Below are 22,621 nucleotides of genomic sequence, written 5' to 3' on the forward strand. Positions count from 1 at the left end.
GATGATTTGCGGTTTCACCGTGTTGGCCAGGATAGTCTCAATCTCTTGACCTTGAGTGCTGGGATTACAGGCATGTGGCAACTATTTTATTATTGCAATTGCTTCTAAGGAAGGAAAGCCTAAAGAATGTTAAATAATTAGGCTGATGTAGAGTATTTTGTTTCTTGTTTGAATTGATCCGGTTTTAGTGTTTCATTATTTAGGATAATAGTTGCTGTAACATTTAGTAATCTACCTTTATTATATTCAATAAAGATAATACAGATTTTCATAGATTTTTTTTTTTGAGACAGGGGTCTCACTGTTGCCCAGGCTGGAGTGTAGTGGCACGATCTCAGCTCACTGCAACCTCTGCCTCCCATGTTCAAGCAATTCTCCTGCCTCAGTTTCCTGAATAGCTGGGATTACAGGCGTATACCACCTCACCCATCTAATTTTTGTATTTTTAGTAGAGATGGGGTTTCACCATGTTGGCCATGCTGGTCTTGAGCTCCTGACCTCAAGTGATCCTCCCACCGTGGCCTCCCACAGTGCTGGGATTACAGGCGTGATTTATAGATTTACAGCCCCTTCATAGATTTCTTAACAATCATTCTAGTATTCCTGGAAAAAGACCTTTCTGGTCATAGTGTATCCTTTTGATACACTGTGGGCTGTATTTGACAATATATTTCTTTATAATTTATTGGGGCATATTTTACATATCCTTATTTATCCATTCCAGGTACACAATTCAATGATTTTTAGTAAATTACCAAATTGTGGAACCATTACCATAAAACAATTTTGAAACATTTTCATCATCTCAATTAGATCCCGATGCCCATTTACTGTTCATTGTCATTGTCATTCCCATCTTTTGTCCCAAGCACTAATCTATCTCTATAGATTTGCCTTTTCTGGACATTTTATATATAGAGAATCATATAATATGTAGACTCTGGTGTCTTGCTTCTTTCCCTTAGCATACTTTTGAGACTTGTCCCTGCTGTAGCTACTGGTATCAGTGCTTCATTTCTTTTTATTGTTGAGTAATATTTCACTGTCGGGCTATACTTCATTTTATCTATCTATTCACCAGTTGATGGATGCTTCTTAGATTGCTTCCAGTTTCAGGCTATTATGAATAAAGCTGCCAAGAACGCTTGTGTTCAAGTCTTTGTGTGGACATATTTCTTTCTCTTGGGTAATTATAACCTAGGAGTAGAATTGCTGAGGCATATGGAAAATTTATGTTTAACTTTTTAAGAAACAACCGAACTGTTTTCTAAAGTGGTTGCACCATCTTACATTTCCACCAGCACTGTATGAAAGTTCCTGCTTTTGCGCATCCTCACCAATTGTTTATTTGTCTCTATTTTAGCCATTCAGGAAGGTGCGAAATGTAGTTTTATTTTGCATTTGCCTTGTGACTAATGATGTTGATGATATATTCATGTTTTTATAGAGGAAGAAAGAAACAGTCTCTAAAAAGAGTCACTGTAAAAACAGTTGGTGGTATCTGGAAACTAGCACTGCATACCAAAGGCAAAAAAACGAAATTAAGACCTAAGTCCCATGACCTACACCAGAATATACATTTTGGTATTAATTACTCCACATTGTTTCTATGCACACAAAACATAGTTACATTTGTCACAGAAACCGTTAGTAAATATGCATAAAGTTGGCTCATTAAGGTTAATTTTAATATTTATGTTACTTCTATTATATGCTATTATTTTAGTTATCTCTAAATAAAAATAAATGTGAAAAAAATGTAGAAAGTAAACTCTTGGGAGACGTAATAGTCACTGCAATTTGAAGCAATGTATAGTTCCTAATATACTGATAGTATCAATAAATTATAAATAAGTAGGATTAATTATATTTAAGTTAAAAAGCTATTAATCCAAGTATCAGATTAATCAAATGGGAGGAACCAAATATCATTTAGAAAACTATTCAGAAGACACTGAGAGAAAACTACAAAATACTTCTATGTACTCTGCATTTTTGGTGAATGCTAAATGCCTTCTCTGCTATAAAAGAACAAATTATTAAAATGAAAGCATTCAGAATACAGGAATCAATTTTCATTTTGTAAATTTTTATCCTCGCTCATATTTGCCCACCTTATGACTATTGCTCTAAAACCGTCCCGTCAAACACAAATAGAATGTGAATAATTTATGAACTGTACAGATGTTAAAAAAACATTTTGGAGGCTGGGCAAGGCGGCTCATGCCTATAATCCCAGCATATGGAGGCTTTGGCAGGAGCATCACTTGAAGCCGGGAGTTTGAGAGAAGCTTGGGCAATGAAGTGTGACCCTGTCTCTATAAAAAATTTTTAAAAACTAGTTAGATGTGTGGTGGGGCACAGTAACAGTAGTCTCCGCTACTTGAGAGGCTGAGGTGGGAGAATTACTTGAGCCCAGGAGTTTGAGGCTGCAGTGAGCTATGATTGTGCCACTACCCTCAACCTTGGGTGGCAGAGTGAGACCCTGTCTCAAAAAAAAAGTTGTTTTAGTATCAAGACCTTGTAAACTAAAAGAATGCTAAAGTAAATATTGACTCATTTTATATTTCTGACTTTCTGTAGGAAACAATACTAAACTGAGAGCAGAATAGTGAAGACTCAGATACTTGTAAATTCAGGCTGAACATTGAAAATGTTAATAATTGAGGTGTGGGCCAGGCACCGTGGCTCATGCCTGTAATCCCAGCACTTTGGGAAGCCGAGGTGGGTAGATCGCCTTAGGTCAGGAGTTTGAGACTAGCCTGAACAACATAGTGAAACCCTGTGTCTACTAAAAATACAAAAAAATAGCTGGGTGTGGTGGTGGGCGCTTGTAATCCCAGCTACTCAGGAGGCTGAGGCAGGAGAATCACTTGAACCCAAGAGGTAGAAGTTATGGTGAGCTGGGATCACATCACTGCACTCCAGCCTGGGCAACAAGAGCAAGACTGTGTCTCAAAAAACAAAAAACAATTTAGGTGTCAAAATCTTTTAGATAATGTATATATGCCCTAGTATTTCTATTCACATGGTTTAAAATTTTATCAAGTTGAAATGTCTGGAATGCTTTCAAAAGTAAAATAAATCAATCTTAGTACTTTGAGAAGCCAAGGTGGAAGGATCACTTGAATCCAGGAGTTCAAGACCAGCCAGGGCAACATAGTGAGACCCTATCTCCACAAAAAAATTTTAAAAACTGGCCGGGCATGGTGGCTCATGCCTGTTAATCCTAGCACTTTGGGAGAGCGAGGGGGTGGATCTCTTGAAGTCAAGAGTTCGAGACTAGCCTAGCCGACATGGTGAAACCTTGTCTCTACTAAAAATACACAAATTAGCCAGGCATGGTGGCATGCATCTATAATCCCAGCTACTCGGAAGGCTGAGGTGCGAGAATCGCTTGAACTCAGGAGACGGAGGTTGCAATGAGCAGAGATTGTGCCACTGTATTCCAGCCTGAGCGACAAGGACTCCATCTCAAAATAAATAAATAAATAAATAAATTTTTAAAAGTGGCTGGGCATGATGGCGTGTGTCTGTAGTCCCAGCTACTCAGGAGGCTGAGGTGGGAGGATCTCTTGGGCCCGGGTAGTTGAAGCTGCAGTGAGTCATGATTGTACCACAGCACTCCTGCCTGGATAACAAGAGTGAGACCCTGACTCAAAATAAAAATAAAATAAAATGACCACAAATACTTGTCTCCTAGATTATTCAGTTTTTTAAAAAAGCCATACAAATATTGGGCCTAGTGGCTCACGCCTGTAATCTTAGCACTTTGGGAGGCCAAGGCGGGTCAGGAGTTCGAGACCAGCCTGGCAAACATGGTGAAACTCCATCTCTACTGAAAACACAAAATTAGCTGGTCGTGGTGGCACACGCCTGTAATCCCAGCTACTTGGGAGGCGGAGGCAAGAGAATTGCTTGAACCCAGGAGGCAGAGATTGCAGTGAGCTGAGATTGCACCACTGCACTCCAGCATGGGCAAAAGGAGCAAAACCTTGTCAAAAAAAGAAAAAGAAAAAGAAAGGAAAAGAAAAGAAGGAAAGAAAGAAAAGAAAATCCATACAAAAATGATCATTCGGTAGAGGATTACATTCACATGCATTATTTCCTACATTATTTTAAGAATCTACTGTTGGAGACACTATGATAAAATTACTATATGTAAGTTGAATCCCTTCTAGCTGGACTAAATGGAATGTCTCATATTAACAGAGTAGAATAAAATCTCATTTAGTTGGTATCACTGGAAAAGAAACTATTTCACAAAAATAAACTCTCTTGGTAACTAGACCTAATCTCAATTTTAAAAATATTAGTAATTTATTATTTGACTGGCATGTGGCAATTTAATAATTGTTATGTTTTCCTACCTTTTAAAGTAAAACATACAGAATATAATTCAACATTTTCTTCATTATTTTAGTATCTACTTCAAAACTTTATTACTTGATAACTCTAATTCTACAATCTTGCCATTTACTTTTGGCAATGAAAAAAAATCAACACTGCCAATATCTCTAAATGTCACAATACTGCAGCACAGTATTATCACTGAGAGGTAAAGTAACTTCGTTTAAATTATATAGGGCAATGTAGCTCCCATTACCACTACTTATGGTAAAAAAAATGGTTCCCAAACTTGAGGATGCATCAAAGCCACTGGAAGACTTATTAAAACACCTTTTGCTAGGCCCCAGCCCCAGAGTTCCATATTCAGTAGGTGTGGGGTGAAGCCTAGTAATCTATATTTCCAAGAAGTTCCCAAAAGGCACTGATCTTCTGTTGGGAATCACACTTTGAGAACCACTGGGCTAACCCACTGGATTTTCCCTCCTTGTCTTCTCTGTAGCATCTGATGATGATAAAACTTCCACCTTTTTGAAGTGTGAAATCAATTTTAGTAACAATCCAATTATTTTGCCAGGTTTAGGAACAACCACTACATATTTTGTTTCCTAGGGTTCCATCCCAAGCACTCTTGTGTACTCCTTGGCCAGTGTCATTCTCTTTCCTTTGGATTCAACAATCTAAAGAAATAGTTATCAAAAAAAGTCTAAGTCCTTAGACTCTCAAAGGATTAAAGGTGCCAAGAAGCTTTGGGAACATGATTCTTCAACTTCCTTCCTCATCCCCTGAATTAGCTCTTCATTCTATATTCCTTGTTTCAACTGATGGCACCTTTTTATTTATTTATTTATTATTTTTTTAATTTTTTTTTTTTTTGAGACAGAGTCTCGCTCTTGTTACCCAGGCTGGAGTGCAGTGGCGTGACCTCGGCTCACCGCAACCTCCGCCTCCTGGGTTCAGGCAATCCTCCTGCCTCAGCCTCCCGAGTAGCTGGGATTACAGGCACGCGCCACCGTGCCCAGCTAATTTTTTGTATTTTTAGTAGAGATGGGGTTTCACCATGTTGACCAGGATGGTCTCGATCTCTTGACCTCATGATCCACCTGCCTCGGCCTCCCAAAGTGCTGGGATTACAGGCTTGAGCCACCGCGCCCGGCCCAGCACCTTTTAATTAACCTAATTGCACAAATTAGAATCATTCTTGATTCCCCTTTTTGTTCACCCTCACCATTCAGTCATTAAGTTTTGTCAGTTTGACCTCATAAATAGCTCTTGAGCCTGGTAATTTCTCTCTCCATCCACTGCCAGAGTGTGTCTTATTCACTTGTGTGAATTCCAAAAGCCTTCCTAATGGGTTTTTGGCTTTGACCCGTCAGATCCATTCTCCACAATGCAGTCATAGTAATCTTTCTGAAATAAAATTATAATTATGCCATTCCTATTAAAAAATCCTTTAGTGCTTCCTCATTGCTTTCAGGATAAAATTCAAACTCCTTGGCATGACTAGAGGTTCTCCACATTCTGGTCCATTCCCCTCTTCAGCCCCATCTCTTGACTTTACCTCCTTTTATTTCTGCACTCTAGCCATGCAAACTACCTTCAAATTCCCAAACACATTATCTTTGCTCATGACTTTATAATGAAGTACAAGCTCCTATTTCTCCTGGGTATCATGCCCCCCTCTTTTGGGTGGCTAATTCATAATGTAGATTAAATAACACTGTAAGAAGTTCTCCCTGCTTTCTCGTCAGCCCCTCTCTTTTGGGTGGGCTACTTCTATTATTTTCAGAATGCCACATTCATGTGTCTATCACAGTCTTCATCTCATTATAATGACTGATTTATTTTTTAATCTATTTCTTCCTCCATCTGATACCATCTCCCTGCTATCCCCAGCAATTTTACACACAGTACACTCAAGAGGCAGAATGGTTTAATGGGCAAGGTACAGAACTGTATTTGTGTTCAAGTCCCACCTTGGCCTCTCATTAGCCCTATGACGTCAGCCAAATAGCAAAAGCCAAATAAAACTACAATACAGAAGAAGAGGAATTTATGCAATCACACTGTGATTTTGAACATATGGATTTACTTTTTTAGTCTTTCACTTCATTTGTACAATGATCATTTGTTGGAACAAATGATCTCCAAAATGCCTTTCAACCCTAAGAACTTATGGCTAGGATTAGCAGCCCTATCCTGGATAAAAGACATTTTAAAGGTCTATGAGAGTTGTACAACTATAGTATCATAAATATTTGAAACTGCAGAAGTAAAGTCAATTGTCAGGTTACTTAATTGTACAGATTCTTTTCAAAGTCTAATAGGATTTTTCAGATTTGGTTTGATTTCAACTAGAAAGAATTTTTAGGCCAGGCGTGGTGGCTCACGCCCGTAATCCCAGCCCTTTGGGAGGCTGAGGCAGGCAGATCATGAAGTCAGGTAATCAAGACCATCCTGGCCAACATGGTGAAACCCTGTCTCTACTAAAAATACAAAAAAAAAAAAAAAAAGCTGGGTGTGGTGGCACGCACCTGTAGTCCCAGCTACTCAGGAGGGTGAGGTAGAAGAATTGCTTGAACCCGGCAGGTGGAGGTTGCAGTGAGCCAAGATCACGCCACTGCACTCCAGCCTGGTGACAGAAAAAAAAAATTGAAAAAATCTGTTAAGTAGCAGTAAAAATGTAACTCCCTTTAAAAAAATCTGATTTAAAGAGAAACATTTTATTATGTTATTTTTCCTGAATTATCATCAACTTACAGAGTTTCAGTCCTATGTATTAATACAGTATTTTATATCTGAGGAGGAAGGTCTTACAAAGCATCCACATTGATTACTGTCTTTGTTACATAAAGAACAAACAGTAACTTTTGCTCATAGCAGCAAATAATACATTATGCTCAAGATAACTGCAAATAAGAGAACATTTATGGCACTTTAAATTAAAAAAAGAAAAAGAAAGTCTGACCTTGAACAGAAACAGCTCATTCTTTTTCTGCTTCCAAGACCTCTTTTACCATTCAAGGCCTTGAGATAGGGAGCAAAGTATGCAGGGAACATTTTTATATAGTCCAGTGAAAATTGTAAAAAGGGGAAAACTATTCATGTAAATGTTATGACTGGTTGTCTTCAATGCATCAACTAATCTCTAATCTCTCAATTCTGAAATAATATTTTTATTCATAGCACATTTTATGTCATAGAGCACATTTCTGATCCTTGTAATAATCCTGTGAGATAGTCAGGGAAGACGTTATCTCTACTTCACAGATGAAGAAACTGAGTGGTGTGAATATGACAAGTCACAAAGTTTTAAAATGTCAGCGCTTCGACTATTAATATACCTTATTAATCTTATATATCACCAGAATTCAATATTTAGTGGTTACTTAATAAACATGTGGCAAAGGAATTAATCTAAATTTTCTGGTTCCTAGAGACCTGTGTTCCTTTTATTAACAGTTTAGTAATTCTCCTCCAATTGGTATGATAGGTTTGTATCTGAGTCAACTAAATTACTAACCCAAAATCAGGAATGTTACTTAATTGAGGCCTGGCGCAGTGGCTCATGCCTGTAATCCCAGCACTTTTGGAGGCCAAGGCAGGCAAATCACCTGAGGTCAGGAGTTCGAGACCAACCTGACCAATGTGGTGAAATCCCATCTCTACTAAAAATACAAAAATTAGCAGGGCATGATGCCTCGTGGCCGTAGTCCCAGCTACTTGGCAGGCTGAGGCAGAAGAATCACCTGAACCTGGGAGGTGGAGGTTGCAGTGAGCTGAGATCGTGCAACTGCACTCTAGCCTGGGTGACAGAATGAGACTTTATCTCAAAAAAAAAAAAAAAAAGAATTGTTACTTAATTGATGTAATTTAGGTAGCCAGATCTTCTGGACTGAAAACATAAATTTACTATCTTTTCACCTACACATTTCATAGGAATACATGTAAAATTACTTTCTTTGATAGAATAGGCCAAGAAAAATTCCTATAAACAAGCACCTATTAATTACCTGTGGTGCAAGAAGAGGTAGCCTAATATAAGCCAGAAGTTTACTTAGATCTTTCCGTCTCTGTTCCAAATCCTGACGGACCCAAGTAAGAAGTGCATTCAATATTGTCTCCTCATTAGGAATGTTCATGTCATCACTAGCCAAGAGCTTTGCAATTTCACTGGCTGGTAATAATACAAATTCCTGGTTTCTGATTACTTCCATGAAATGCTCCTAGAGGGAAGAAATAGCAGATAAACAATATTTCTGTGTAATTGCGACCATCACAATTTACTTAGAATAAAGTAAAAGTTTTTTTTGTTAGATACCAAAACACAATGTATATTTTAGACGTTACAATGTATTACTATTTGTTAGGAAACAAACACAGCAGAGAAAAAAAATTAAACTGCAATTATGTTGTTAAAGATATATAAGTAGGATTAAAGTGCTTAAAAAATTAAATGTAATAAAGTATCATTTATTACATTTAAAAAATGGACCTGGGACATTGAAGTATTGCTTCACTCAAGTTAGGAAATACTTCTGGCAATTCTTTTGAAGGAAGAGAGAAAAAATGAATTAGACACTGAGAGGTATGATACTCTGACACCAGAAGTGGTTGGATTTGTGGGTGCTGAAGAATTTGGCCAGTGGTAGAGCCAAATACCTAGAAAGCCTGGTTACTTCTCTTACTCAGAAATGGCCTTCAGGATGGCTAGATTTCCCAGAACCATTCTAGACCACAGAAGTCTTCTTAGATCCTCCCTGGAATGAGTATCTGTCCTTAGGGCTATACTACAACCAAATTGGTCTTTAAGGTCGTTTTAATGTTATTTATAAGACCATCTAGGATTTTCGGTCTGTTTTCAAATTTTTAATCTCTTCTAAGGGTCTGTTTTTAAATGTTTAATCTCTTCTAATATAATTTATTTACAAAGTTCTTTTCATCTCATAGGAAAAAGGACCAAAGGGAAAATAAAAATAGTGACCTATAATGCCCTGGGATCAGGACATTAGACTGAAGATGACTCAGTCCTGGCCTCACATTAGAATCAAATCCTCTATAATTTGAAATGGGACATAAAAATGCCATTAGGTGTGAGATGACCCTGATAGGCTATTATGCTAACTAATCTGAAGAGAAGGCAAACCATCTGATTTGAAAGGTTATAAGTCTTAATGAATGGATAGTTTACATAGTTATAATATAAGTGCAAATGCTAGACACATATTGTCCCTTAATGTTTTTTTCATACTTCTGATGTATTATTGCTGTCTCAGCATGCAGAGGTTTACTAAAGAAGGAAGCTAAGGCTGTTTAAATCAGAGCTAGAGATAAAGACTATCAATAACTATCTTCTATATTAAAATAAAAATTATATTTTCCATATAGCCTGTGGTAACCTGAATGAGGTACTGATCTAAAATATATGTTAGCTTGACATTCCTATCAGTAGAAGTTCTAAAGGGGAAAACCATTCATGAATAATTAACGAAGTTCAATTGCTTCAATTTATCATGATTTGTTCAAGGATGTCCAAATGAGTCTATTTTAAATGATAGATTATCATTTTCAGAAACATATTTTCATAAAACTTCCATGCTAGAATGCCTTGAAGCAAAAGGTTCTACTGAACTGCATACTGAGATTATTTTGGTAAACACATAGCAAGAGCTACAAAAATGCTGAAACTCTCAACCCAGTTATCCCACTTATAGTTTAAACCTTAATAAATAATTCATAAGCAAAAAAGCTAAATACCTAACAGTGATTCTCTGTATTATTATTTATAATGGAAAAAAATGGGAAGTAGCCTACATGTTCAGTATAGGGAGCTGTATATTAAATAGGCATTAAAAATTTCAAAGGCAAAGTTCATGTAGCTACATATATGGAAAGATACTTAAAATGTTAAGTGAGTTTCTGAAGAAATTGAAATAATAATATATATTTCCAATTCCTTAAACATATATAATATAATTGACAGATTTATACATTAGTATAAATATGCTGTACTTTCAAATGACATTAATTGCATTTCATCAGTAACAGAAGGCTATCATGTAAATATTCACTTAACGAATTATTTGTTGATATATCTATTTCAGAATAATGTCCATTCCATTCTAGTATAATTTATATTAAGTGAAAACTGAGTTTTTTACAACTTATGAAATACTACTGAACTCAAAGTTAAACACAAAGTACTTTTCAAAAGTATTAATTTGGTTTTGAAGCAGCTACTTTCACAGATTTCAATGATTTTTATAAGTCTTCTAGATTGAGAAAGACAATTTTAAGTTTTAAAATTAAATGTTTATATTTGTGTCATAAATTCGAAATGACATTAAATAGTTGTAATGATACAAGCAGTCTTAAGACTCTTTTAGAGGCTAAATGACTTGCTCCAGGTCATGTTCAGTGGCAAGCAGAATGAGAAAACAGGTTTCTAGATTCATGGATCCTGGGGAGGAGGACTCATCCTTTACAACTTGTATTCGCACAGGATCGGTGAACAGTCCCAGTCCACCATTCACTGATTGAACTCCCTGGCATGGTATTATGCTTTATATTTTAAATCCATATTATAATACACACAACTATCATGCTACCAAACACTTGCTAGCATTGTGCCCTTTTAGAATAGTTTTTAAGCAAATGAAATTATGGAGAGATTTATTTAAATTGAAGATTGAATTTTGCTATACATTTTCATTTGGTTCCCATAGCAACAATTCAAATCAGGCAATCTGCCTCTAAATTACTTATTGTTATTAGAATTCAATTTCATGTCTCTGTTGAAACTGAATAATGTTAAATAATGGCCTTGAGAAAAAAAATCTACCACAACTAATTGACTACGAAAATAGCTTTAAAAACATCCAGCTAATTTAAATTTAATTTCTGTGTAAGTGTTAAAGCAGCAATCATGCCTCTACTGTAAACAACAGGAGTGACCTAAATGCATACAAATGGTTTCACCTGAATAAAATTCCTTCCCAGAAAAAAGATAATTATTCAAATTATAAACTGATTATAAAGAAAAAAATCTAACTTTATATTCATCTCATTCAAAAAAGTAGTTAAAATTGCAGGTGTATGGTTAAAATGAGAATCTACAAAGAATGATAAAAGACTAAGGGAAAAAAAGCATTTCAATGGACTTAATTTTTTAAATGTCAACCTAATAGCATGCTAGGGCTATATATTATTGTCCTGTTGTACAATCTCTTTATTTTACCAGTTGAGGCTCTGTGACTATCATAAACAAGAAATATTCCTGAGAAATGATTACACCACAGGGAGGAAAACCAGTTATAAAGGCTGTGGTTTTGTGAGTGTTTTTGTTCCCTCCCATAAATTCTTACTGTGTTGGATAGAGGAAATCTATATAATGATCATGACAACAATGGAATGAGACACACTGACTGGATATATGATATGCCAATCAATGTTCTGAGTGTTAATCAGAACATCTAATCCTCACACCAAGCCCATGAAGTAGACAGAATTGATCTTCCCAATAGTTTGTAAATATCTATTCTTAGAATTTTTCCAAATATCTATTTCTCTAATGAAAGATTCCTAAAGCATTCTCAATCTCTCAATGGAATGATGGAGGAGGGGGTAGGCAAAATACATTTTCTAAATGTTGACAAAACTAGTGATATCCATAACTATATACATGTATGTGAATGTTTACATTTTTCCTTCTCTTAGAAACTGTATTGCCCTAAACTGAAACATTTAAAGCAACAGTCTTCAGTCATTGCCCAGGAAGAACTAACTGCTACAGTGTGGCAACATGATAATTCCTTAAAAATCCACACACCCTCCCTTGCTTGTACCCCTCTACTGCTAAGACCACAGAGGCTGGTTCTAACCCTATGCGCTCAACATGCCCTTATTTTCTTACTATCCTAGGTCCATCCATTTTTTAACTTTTATTCAGGGGTACATGTGAAGGTTTGTTATACAGATATACTTGCGTCATGGGGGTTGGTGGTACAGATTATTTCATTTTATTATCCTTCAGGCTACTAAATCAGAACCTCCTCTATGATTTATTGAGCATATAATTTGCTATAATGAATAAAAACATCATTCTACATGGCTGTAAATAGTTTATACATAGTCAGATTTATCCTTAATAAAAAGCCTCTCATTTGTCCTCTACCAATATGTTGCAACCTCCGCCACCAATTTCAATATCAATGAATATGTGAACAATCCTGAAGAATTTCATCCATGTGCAGCAAAGTAAAATGTTTGGGGAGAGTTCTGTTTTAAAAAGCAGCAAATCTGAAAATCTTAATGAAACAGTCCTAGGCCACTGTTCCACTTCCCAGTGACTGTAATTACTTAGGGCTTGATTCATATGCCCAGGAGAAGTATTACTTGGTGCTTTCCCATTATAACTCAATGAAAATATGACACACTAGGCAATGAAGCTCAGTCTCAAGACACGTGGCAGAGCCATGGGAAAACAGCAACATGTAGATAAGCCTGCAACAATAAGAAATATGCATATGCAGGATAGGCCTTCTCACCTTCAAAAAATACATACCATAGTATAATTGTGAGCCACTTTATGCAAATCTGTACAACCTTGAGCATCAGCAAAAGAACGAATTCCAAGACAGTTGGATGGATGAAGTTGTTTCATTAAAAACTTACAGCATGCTTCTACAACCTGCGAAAGCTGAAGAAGGCAAGCTGTAGATAACAGGGACTCAATATTATCTTCTTTTAATTCAAGGCGGCCTTAATGATAAAAAGAAATCCCATTAGCTATGGAACTACATTAACCTTATTTTATAAAATAACTGATGTTAACAGTAATGGTTTCATATAAGAACTCATTACATATATTACAGACCTACATGATTTACGACATTCCAAAAAGAAAAGGCCTAAAGCTGTTTGAGACATCTACTAAAATAAAAACTAATGGCTTATTTTCAGAAATTTTTTTTTTTTGAGACGGAGTCTTGCTCTGTTGCCCAGACTAGAGTGCAGTGGCACAGTCTCAGCTCACTGTAATTTCCACTTCCTGGGTTCAAGTGATTCTCCTGCCTCAGCCTCCCGAGTAGCTGGGATTACAGGTATGCACTACCATGCCCAGCTAATTTTTATATTTTCAGTAGAGTTGGGGTTTCACCATATTGGCTAGACTGGTCTTGAACTCCTGACCTCATGATCCATCCCCCTCAGCTTCCCAAAGTGTTGGGATTATAGGCGTGAGCCACCACACCTGGCCTATTTTCAGAATTTTAAAATTATGCATTAGTTAGTAACTTACATTCTACAATATACCTGTCTAACTCTCAATTTTTTTTTTTTTTTGAGACAGGGTCTTGTTCTACTGCCCAGGCCGGAGTGCTGTGGTGTAACCAATGGCTCACTGCAGCATCATCCATCCCACCTCGGCTCAAGCGATCTGAACTCAAGTAATCATCCATCCCACCTTGGCTTTCCGAAGTGCTGTGATTTACAAGGGTAAGTAAGACACTATACCTAGCCAACTCTCAAATTTTAAATGCAAAAATTTGACACTACATAATTCATTAATCTTTATGTTAGCACTTTAAAGGGACATTCAAAAGCTGAATTATGATAACCATTTTAAAGGTTGTAATATGGAGATTTTAATTTATCACCAGGTTAAATACAAAAGGTAGTGATGACAGTAAAGAATTAACTGTTAGCAATGGCATGCTTTTTAAAGGCAGAAATCCAAAATCTAATAATACAACATCAATCTAAGAGGTTTTAATTTACATTTTCAGACTTGTTACCTGTATAAGCATACTGTATCAAGGACCACAATGAATTCGGTTCTACACCTTCCATTTTTATTTCTTCTTGTCTCGCTTCCCTGACATCATTAGTAAACATGGCAGCAAAATAGTCTGAGACAGAGGAGAGCACCAATCTGAGAACACATTAGGAAAAAAAAAAATCAATGACCACATTCAAGTTGATGTTCATTAATAAATGCTGCTGCTGCTTCTTTTTTGTTTGTTACTCAGAGGGCATGGTACTAGGAAATGCATTTTAAGCTTGACAAATTGCTTTATGCTCTACTTCCTTCCTTTGAATAATAAATTATCATTACCAAACTATCTGCTGAGGTGAATGCTTTACCAGCTTACTACTCAAATAATGCTTTATAACATCCAGAAAACAAGCTACAAGCCCATAACATCAAATCAACTATATAAAGAAAAAAATGTAAAAGTTATTGTTTGTGGGTGGCGGGGAGGGGAGGATCCAAGATGGCTGAATAGGAACAGCTCTGGATTGCAGTTCCCAGCAAAAACGCAGAGGATGAGTAATCGTCACATTTCCAAACGAATTTTTACTGCCTACAGACCAGGAGATTCCAGAGCGGAAAAGCGCCACAAGTCTCCAGCATGGCTGTTTCAGCCAGTGCAGCAGGTCTCCGCACAAAAACTCACACAAATCCAGGCACCATTTCAACTGGCAACTGGAACTGGGAGACAGTCACCTGTTCAACTGAAAAAAAGGGGGCTGAAACAGAGAGTCAGGTGATCTGGCTTGGCTGGTCCCACCCACACAAAGACCAGCAATCTGAAATGCTCTGGATTGACAGTTTCAGCAAGCACACCTGGACCCAGGATGCTCCAGCTCTGTGGGGGGAAGGGCATCTGCCATTACCCAGGCAATCTGCCACTACTAAGGCAGTCCGCCATTACCGAGGCAGTCCGCCATTACCGAGGCAGTCCGCCATTACTGAGGCAGACCACCATTACCGAGGCAGTTCTAACTACACCCCTATAAACAAAACTACAGGGAAGTTCACACATCAGCTGGGCAGAGCCCATGGCAGCTCAGCAATACTTCTGCTGGCAGACTGTGACTAGGCTACCTCCTTACTGGGCAGGGCATCTCTGAAAAAAGGCAGCAGAATGATAGGAACTTATAAATAAAGCCCCACCTACCCAGGACAGAGCACCTGGGAAAAAAAAGGAGTTTATGAGTTCCACTGCAGCAGACTTAAACCTACCTGCCCAGGAGCTCTGAACAGAACAATGGAGCTCACAGCTCAGCACCTGAGCTCCTATAAGGGGCAGACTGTCTCCTCAAGCAGCTCCCCAATTCCTGTATATCCAAAGAGACACCTTATAAAGGAGAGCTCAGGCTGACATCTGGCAGGTATCCTTCCTGGACAAAGATAACAGAAGAAGAAACTGGCAGCAACCCTTACTCTTCTGAAGCCGCTGCAGGTGATCCCCAGGCAAGCAGGGTCTGGAGTGGACCTCCAGCAGTCCTACAGGAGAGGGGCCTGACTGTAAGAAGGAAGACTAAGAAACAGAAAGAAATAACTTCATAAGCAACAAAAAGGATGTCCACTCAGAGACCCCATCTGAAAGTCATCAACCACAAAGACCACATGTAGATAAATCCAAAAAGATGGGAAGAAACCAGTGCAAAAAGGATGAAAATACCCAAAACCAGAATGACTCTCCTCCTCCAAGGGATCACAACTCCTCATCAGCAAGGGAACAAAGCTGGATGGAGAATGAGTCTGACGAATGGACCAAAACAGGCTTCAGAAGGTGGATAATAACAAACTTCTCTGAGCTAACAGATCATGTTCTAACCCAATGCAAAGAAACTAAGAACCTTGAAAACAGGTTTGACGAAATGCTAACGAGAATAAACAGCTTAGAGAGGAATATAAATGAATTGATGGAGCTGAAAAACCCAGCATGAGAACTCTGCGAAGCATATACAAGTTTCGATAGCTGAACTGACCAAGCAGAAGAAAGGATATCAGAGATTGAAGATCAACTCAATGAAATAAAATGAGAAGGCAAGATTAGAGAAAAAAAAGAAATGAACAAAGCCTCCAGGAAATATGGGATTATGTGAAAAGACCTAATCTACATTTGATAGGTGTACCTAAGTGTGACAGAGAGAATGAATCCAAGCTGGAAAACACTCTTCAGAATATTAACCAGGAGAACTTCCCCAACCTAGCAAGTCAGGCCAACATTCAAGTCCAGGAAATATAGAGACCACCACAAAGATATTCCTCAAGAAAAGCAACCCCAAGGCACATAATCGTCAGATACACCAGGGTTGAAATGAAGGAAAAAATGCTAAGGGCAGCCAGAGAGAAAGGTTGGGTTACCCACAAAGGGAAGCCCATCAGACTCACAGGATGATTCAGTAGAAACCCTACAAGCCAGAAGAGATTTTTCAGTAAAGAACTTTCAACCTAGAATTTCATATCCAGCCAAACTAAGCTTCATAAACAAAGGAGAAATAAAATCCCTTATGAACAAGCGATTGCTCAGAGATTTCATCACCACCAGGCCTGCCTTACAAGATCTCCTGAAAGAAGCACTAAACATAGAAAGGAACAACCAGTACCAGCCACTCCAAAATCGCACCAAATGGTATAAAGAGCATTGACACAATGAAGAAACTGTGTCAACTAATGGGCAAAACCAACCAGCTAGCTTCAAAATGGCAGGAGCAAATTCACACATAACAACATTAACCTTAAATGTCAATAAGCTAAATGCCCAATCAAGACACAGACTGGCATTTTGGATAAAAAGTCAAAACCCATTGGGGTGCTGTATCCAGGAAACCCATCTCACATGCAAGGATACACATAGGCTCAAAATAAAGGGATGGAGGAAGATCTACCAAGCAAATGGGGAGCAAAAAAAAGCCAAAGTTGCAATCCTAGTCTCTGATAAAACAGACTTTAAACCAACAAAGATCAAAAGAGACAAATAAGGGCATTACATAATGGTAAAAGGATCAATGCAACCAGAAGAGCTAACAATCCTAATTATATACACACCCAATACAGGAGCACCCAGATACATAAAGCAAGTTCTTAATAACCTACAAAGAAACTTAGACTCCCACATAATAATAGTGGGAGACTTTAACACTGCACTGTCAATATTAGATCAACAAGACAGAAAATTAATAAGGATATCTGGGACCTGAACTCAGACCTGGACCAAGCAAACCTAATAGACATTTACAGAACTCTCCACCCCAAATCCACAGAATATACATACTTCCCAGCACCACATCACACCTACTCTAAAACTGACCACATAATTGGAAGTAATCACTCCTCAGCAAATGCAAAAGAATGGAAATCATAACAAACAGTCTCTCAGACCACAGTGCAATCAAATCAGAACTCAGAATTCAGAAACTCACTCAGAACCGCACAACTTCATGGAAACTGAACAACAGGCTCTTGAATGTTGACTGGATAAACAGTGAAATAAAGGCAGACATAAAGATGTTCTTCAAAACCAACAAGAACAAAGACACAATGTACCAGAATCTCTGGGACACATTTAAAGCAGTATCTAGAGGAAAATTTATAGCAATAAATGCCCACATGAGAAGCAAGAAAAGATCTAAATTTGACACCCTATCATCAAAATTAAAAGGGCTAGAGAAGTAAGATCAAAAAAACTCAAAAGCTAGCAAAAGACAAGAAGTAACTAAGATCAGAGCAGAACTGAAGGAGACAGAGACACAAAAAGACCTTCAAAAAAATCAATAAATCCAGGAGCTGGTTTTTTGAAAAGATCAACAAAATAGACTGCTAGCCAGATTATTAAAAAAGAAAAGAGACAATAATCAAATAGATGCAATAAAAAACGATAGAGGGGATATCACCACAGATTCCACAGAAATGCAAACCCCCATAAGAGATTACTACAAACAATGATATGCACATAAACCAGTAAACCTGGAAGAAAGGGATAAATTCCTGGATACTTACACCCTCCAAGCCCAAACCAGTAAGAAGTCAAAACCCTGAATAGGCAAATAACAAGGGCTGAAGTTGAGGCAGCAATTAATAGCTTACCAACCAAAAAAGGCCCAGGTCCAGATGGGTTCACAGCTAAATTCTACCAGACATACAAAGAGGAGCTGGTACCTCTCCTTCTGAAACTATTCCAAACAATACAAAGAGGGAATCCTCCCCAAATCATTTTGAGACCAACATCATCCTGATACCAAAACCCAGCAGAGATGCAACAAGAAAAGAAAACTTCAGGCCAATATCCATGGTGAACACAGATGAAAAATCTTCAATAAAATACTGGCAAACCAATTGCAACAGCTCATCAAAAAGCTTATCCATCAAGATCAAGTGGGCTTCATCCCAGGGATGCAAGGCTGGTTCAACACATGCAAGTTTATAAATGTAATTCACCACATAAACAGAACCAAAGACAAAAACGACATGATTATCTCAATAGATGCAGAGAAAGCCTTCAACAAAATTCAACAGCCCATTTGCTAAAAACTCTCAATAACCTAGGTATCAGTGGAACATATCTCAAAATAATAAAAGCTATTTACAACAAACTCATAGCCAATTATCATACTGAATGGGCAAAAATTGGAAGCATTCCCTATGAAATCTGGCGCTAGACAAGGATGCCCTCTCTCACCACTCCTATTCAATATAGTATTGGAAGTTCTGGCCAGAGCAATCAGGCAAGAAAAAGAAATAAAGGGTATTCAATTAGGAAAGGAGGAAGTCAAATGGTCTCTATTTGCAGACAACATGATTGCATATTTAGAAGACCCTATCATCTCAGCCCCAAATCTCCTGAAACTGATAAGCAACTTCAGCAGTCTCAGGATACAAAATCAATGTGCAAAAATCACAAGCATTCCTATACACCAATAACAGACTGAAAGAGAGCCAAATCAAGAATGAACTGCCATTCTCAACTGCTACAAAGAGAATAAAATACCTAGGAATACAACTAACAAAGAATGTAAAGGACCTCTTCAAGGAGAACTACAAACCACTGCTCTCAATGAAATAAGAGAGGACAAAAACAGATGGAGAATCACTCCATGCTCATGGTTAGGAAGAATCAATATCCTGAAAATAGCCATACTGCCCAAAGTAATTTATAGATTCAACGCTATCCCCATCAAGATACCAATGACCTTCTTCACAGAACTGGAAAAAACCACCTTAAACGTCATATGGAACCAAAAGAGAGCCTGCATAGCTGAGTCAATTCTAAGCAAAAAGAACAAAACTGGAGGCATCATGCTACCTGACTTCAAACTATACTACAAGGCTACAGTAATCAAAACAGCATGGTACTGGTACCAAAACAGAAATTCAGACCAATGGAACAGAACAGAGGCCTCAGAGGCAACACCACACAACCATCTGATCTTTGACAAACCTGACAAAAACAAGCAATGGGGAAAGCATTCCTTGTTTAATAAATGGTGTTGGGAAAACTGGCTAGCCATGTGCAGAAAGCAGAAACTGGACCCCTTCCTGACATCTTACATTAAAATTAACTTCAGATGGATTAAAGACTTAAACATAAGACCTAACACCATAAAAACCCTAGAAGAAAACCTAGGCAAAACCATTCAGGACATAGGCATAGGCAAGGACTTTATGACTAAAACACCAAAAGCATTGGCAACAAAAGCCAAAATAGACAAATGGGATCGAATTAAACTCCAGACCTTCTGCACAGCAAAAGAAACAATCATTAGAGTGAACCAGCAACCAACAGAATGTGAAAAAATTTTTGCAATCTACCCATCTGAAAAAGGACTTATATCCAAAATCTACAAAGAACTAACTAAAACAGATTTACAAGAAAAAAAACAAACAAACCCATTCAAAGGTGCGCAAAGGATATGAACAGACACTTTTCAAAAGGAGACATATGAGGCCAACAAACATATGAAAAAATGCTCATCATTAATGGTCATTAGAAAAATGCAAATCAAAACTACATTGAGATACCATCTCACACCAGTTAGAATGGCGATCATTAAAAAATCTGGAGATAATAGACGCAGGAGAGAATGTGGAGAAGTAGGAACACTTTTACACTGTTGGTGGGAATGTAAATTAGTTCAACCATTATGGAAGACAGTGTGGCGCTTCCTCAAGGACCTAGAAATAGAAATTTCATTTGACCCAGCAATCCCATTACTGGGTATATATCCAAAGGATTATAAATTGTTCTACTATAAGGACACATGCACATGTATGTTCATTGCAGCACTGTTTACAATAGCAGACTTGGAACCAATCCAAATGCCCATTGATGATAGACTGGACAGGGAAAATGTGGCACATATACACCTTGGAATACTATGCAGCCATAAAAAACAATGAGGTCATGTCCTTTGTAGGAACATGGATGAACCTGGAAACCATCATTCTCAGCAAACTGACACAAGAACAGTTAATCAAATACCGCATGTTCTCACTCATAGGCAGGTGTTGAACAATGAGAATATATGGACACAGAGAGGGAAGCATCACATACTGAGGTCTGTTGGAGGGGACTAGGGGAGGGACAGTGGGGGGTAGGGAGTTGGGGAGGGATGACATGGGGAGAAATGCCAGATATAGGTGATAAGGATGGAGGCAGAAAACCACATTGCCATGTATGTACCTATGCAACAGTCCTGCATGTTCTTTACATGTACCCCAGAATTTAAAATGCAATAAAAATATATCATTTTTAAAAATAACCTAAGCCTTTAAAAAAAATTAATTATAGAAGAAGTGACTATATGGTAGACATTTGAAAATGATTTTTGCTAGCAAGTTTTAAATTTTTATAATATTCTTTTTATTTACTTATTTATTTTTTGGAGACCGAGTCTCACACTGCTGCCCAGGCTGGACTGCAGTGGTGCAACCTCAGCTCACTACAACATCTGCCTCCCGCGTTCAAGTAATTCTCCTGGCATACCCTCCAGAGTAGCTGGGATTTACAGGTATGCACCACCACGCTTGGCTAATTTTTATATGATTAGTAGAGATGGGGTTTCACCATGTGGGCCAGGCTGGTCTCAAACTCCTGACCTCAGGTGATCTGCCCATCTCTGCCTCCCGAAGTGCTGGGATTACAGGCATGAGCCACCATGCCCAGCCAATATTCTATTATTATCTTAGTCTATATTTTGTTTAAAATGTGTTATAATAACGATATTTTTATAATATAATTATAAAATATATTAGCTATACTCAAGTTTTTGATAGTCATATATAATACATTTTAAATGATACATATTTTTTTTTTAATTTAATTTATTCACTCTGTCTCCCAGGCTGTAGTGCCATGCTGTGATCTTGGCTCACTGCAACCTCTGCTTCCCGGGTTCAAGCAATTCTCTTGCCTCAGCCTCCAGAGTAGCTGAAATTACAGATGTGTCCACCGCATCCAGCTAATTTTTTTGTTTTTAGCAGAGATGGGGTTTTGCCATGATGGCCAGGTTGATCTCAAACTCCTGGCCTTAAGTGATCAGCCCACCTGGACCTCCTAGAGTGCAGGGATTACAGGTATGAGTCATGGAACCTGGCTGTATTTCTGAAACAGGCATTTTTTCACTGGATAATGTCTTGAAGATATTTCCAGGTCAGCACACTTGATTCGATTTTAAATTTTTTCATTTTTAAAATAAAAATTATGAGAGAGCTAATTGTTGGGTCCCTCCGAATTCCATTTTCTTCCCTCCCCATGAGTGGCACTGCTGAGTCATAAGATTGCCAGAATAAGATACCAATTTAGACCCCATCAGCATTGTATAAGACTAACATTTTCCCCGTAATATTGTCAGATGTTAAAATTTTGGGCCATCTATGAGGTGTTAAATGGTATCTCGTTGTTTCAATTTTCATTTATCTGATTGCTAGTGAGGTTTTTCAAATGTTTATTGGCCATTCAGGTTGCTCCTTCCAAAAATTGCCTATTTATTTATTCATTCATTTAATGAGCAAACACTTAGGTGTGTCCAGTAACTACTGTGTGTCCAATTGGTACTGTTCTAAATACCTGAGATGACAGACACATCAGGGTACAAAATAAGACAAAAGATCCCTTCTCTTATGGAGTCTTACATTTAGAGGGTAGGGAGACAATGATTAGTAGAAGTAAATTCTATAGTATATTAAAAGGTGATAAACGCTAAGGGGAAAAAAGTAGGGTAAAGGCAAATGGGGAAAGTGTGGTGAGTTTAAATAGGTCGTTTCACTAGAAGATAACATGGGCAAAGATTTGAAGGTGGTTTAGGATTTGGTTATGCAGGTATCTGGAAACAGCGCCTTCAGGCAGAAGAAATAGTGCAAAAGTCCAAAGGCAGGAGCAGCATGCCTGGCACACATAAGGAAGTACAAGAGGTTCTATGTGGCTGATGCTGAATGAACAAGAAAGAGACCAATAGGACAGAATACTAGAGAGGTAACAGGAGG

The 22,621-nt window shown here is 37.8% G+C and overlaps 1 protein-coding gene and 1 long non-coding RNA gene across 5 annotated transcripts in view; one reads left to right on the top strand and one right to left on the bottom strand.

Annotated features, from left to right (window-relative positions):
* Positions 1-22,621, top strand: part of LOC144581826 (uncharacterized) — a 119,923-nt gene that overhangs the window by 88,337 nt on the left and 8,965 nt on the right. For both annotated transcript variants that reach the window (XR_013533142.1, XR_013533143.1), the window contains one exon: positions 13,697-13,842. This is a non-coding gene — a long non-coding RNA (uncharacterized LOC144581826). The remainder of the gene's footprint in view (positions 1-13,696; positions 13,843-22,621) is intronic.
* KLHL5 (kelch like family member 5) overlaps positions 1-22,621 on the bottom strand; it is a 91,002-nt gene that overhangs the window by 33,016 nt on the left and 35,365 nt on the right. For all 3 annotated transcript variants that reach the window (XM_008993471.5, XM_054253430.2, XM_008993470.5), the window contains 3 exons: positions 14,142-14,278; positions 12,911-13,107; positions 8,361-8,573 (listed from right to left, as the gene is read on the bottom strand). In XM_008993471.5, coding sequence (XP_008991719.1) covers positions 8,361-8,573; positions 12,911-13,107; positions 14,142-14,278 — 547 coding nt within the window. The remainder of the gene's footprint in view (positions 1-8,360; positions 8,574-12,910; positions 13,108-14,141; positions 14,279-22,621) is intronic.

This window comes from Callithrix jacchus, chromosome 3, assembly GCF_049354715.1.
Source record: "Callithrix jacchus isolate 240 chromosome 3, calJac240_pri, whole genome shotgun sequence".
Taxonomy (NCBI): domain Eukaryota; kingdom Metazoa; phylum Chordata; class Mammalia; order Primates; family Cebidae; genus Callithrix; species Callithrix jacchus.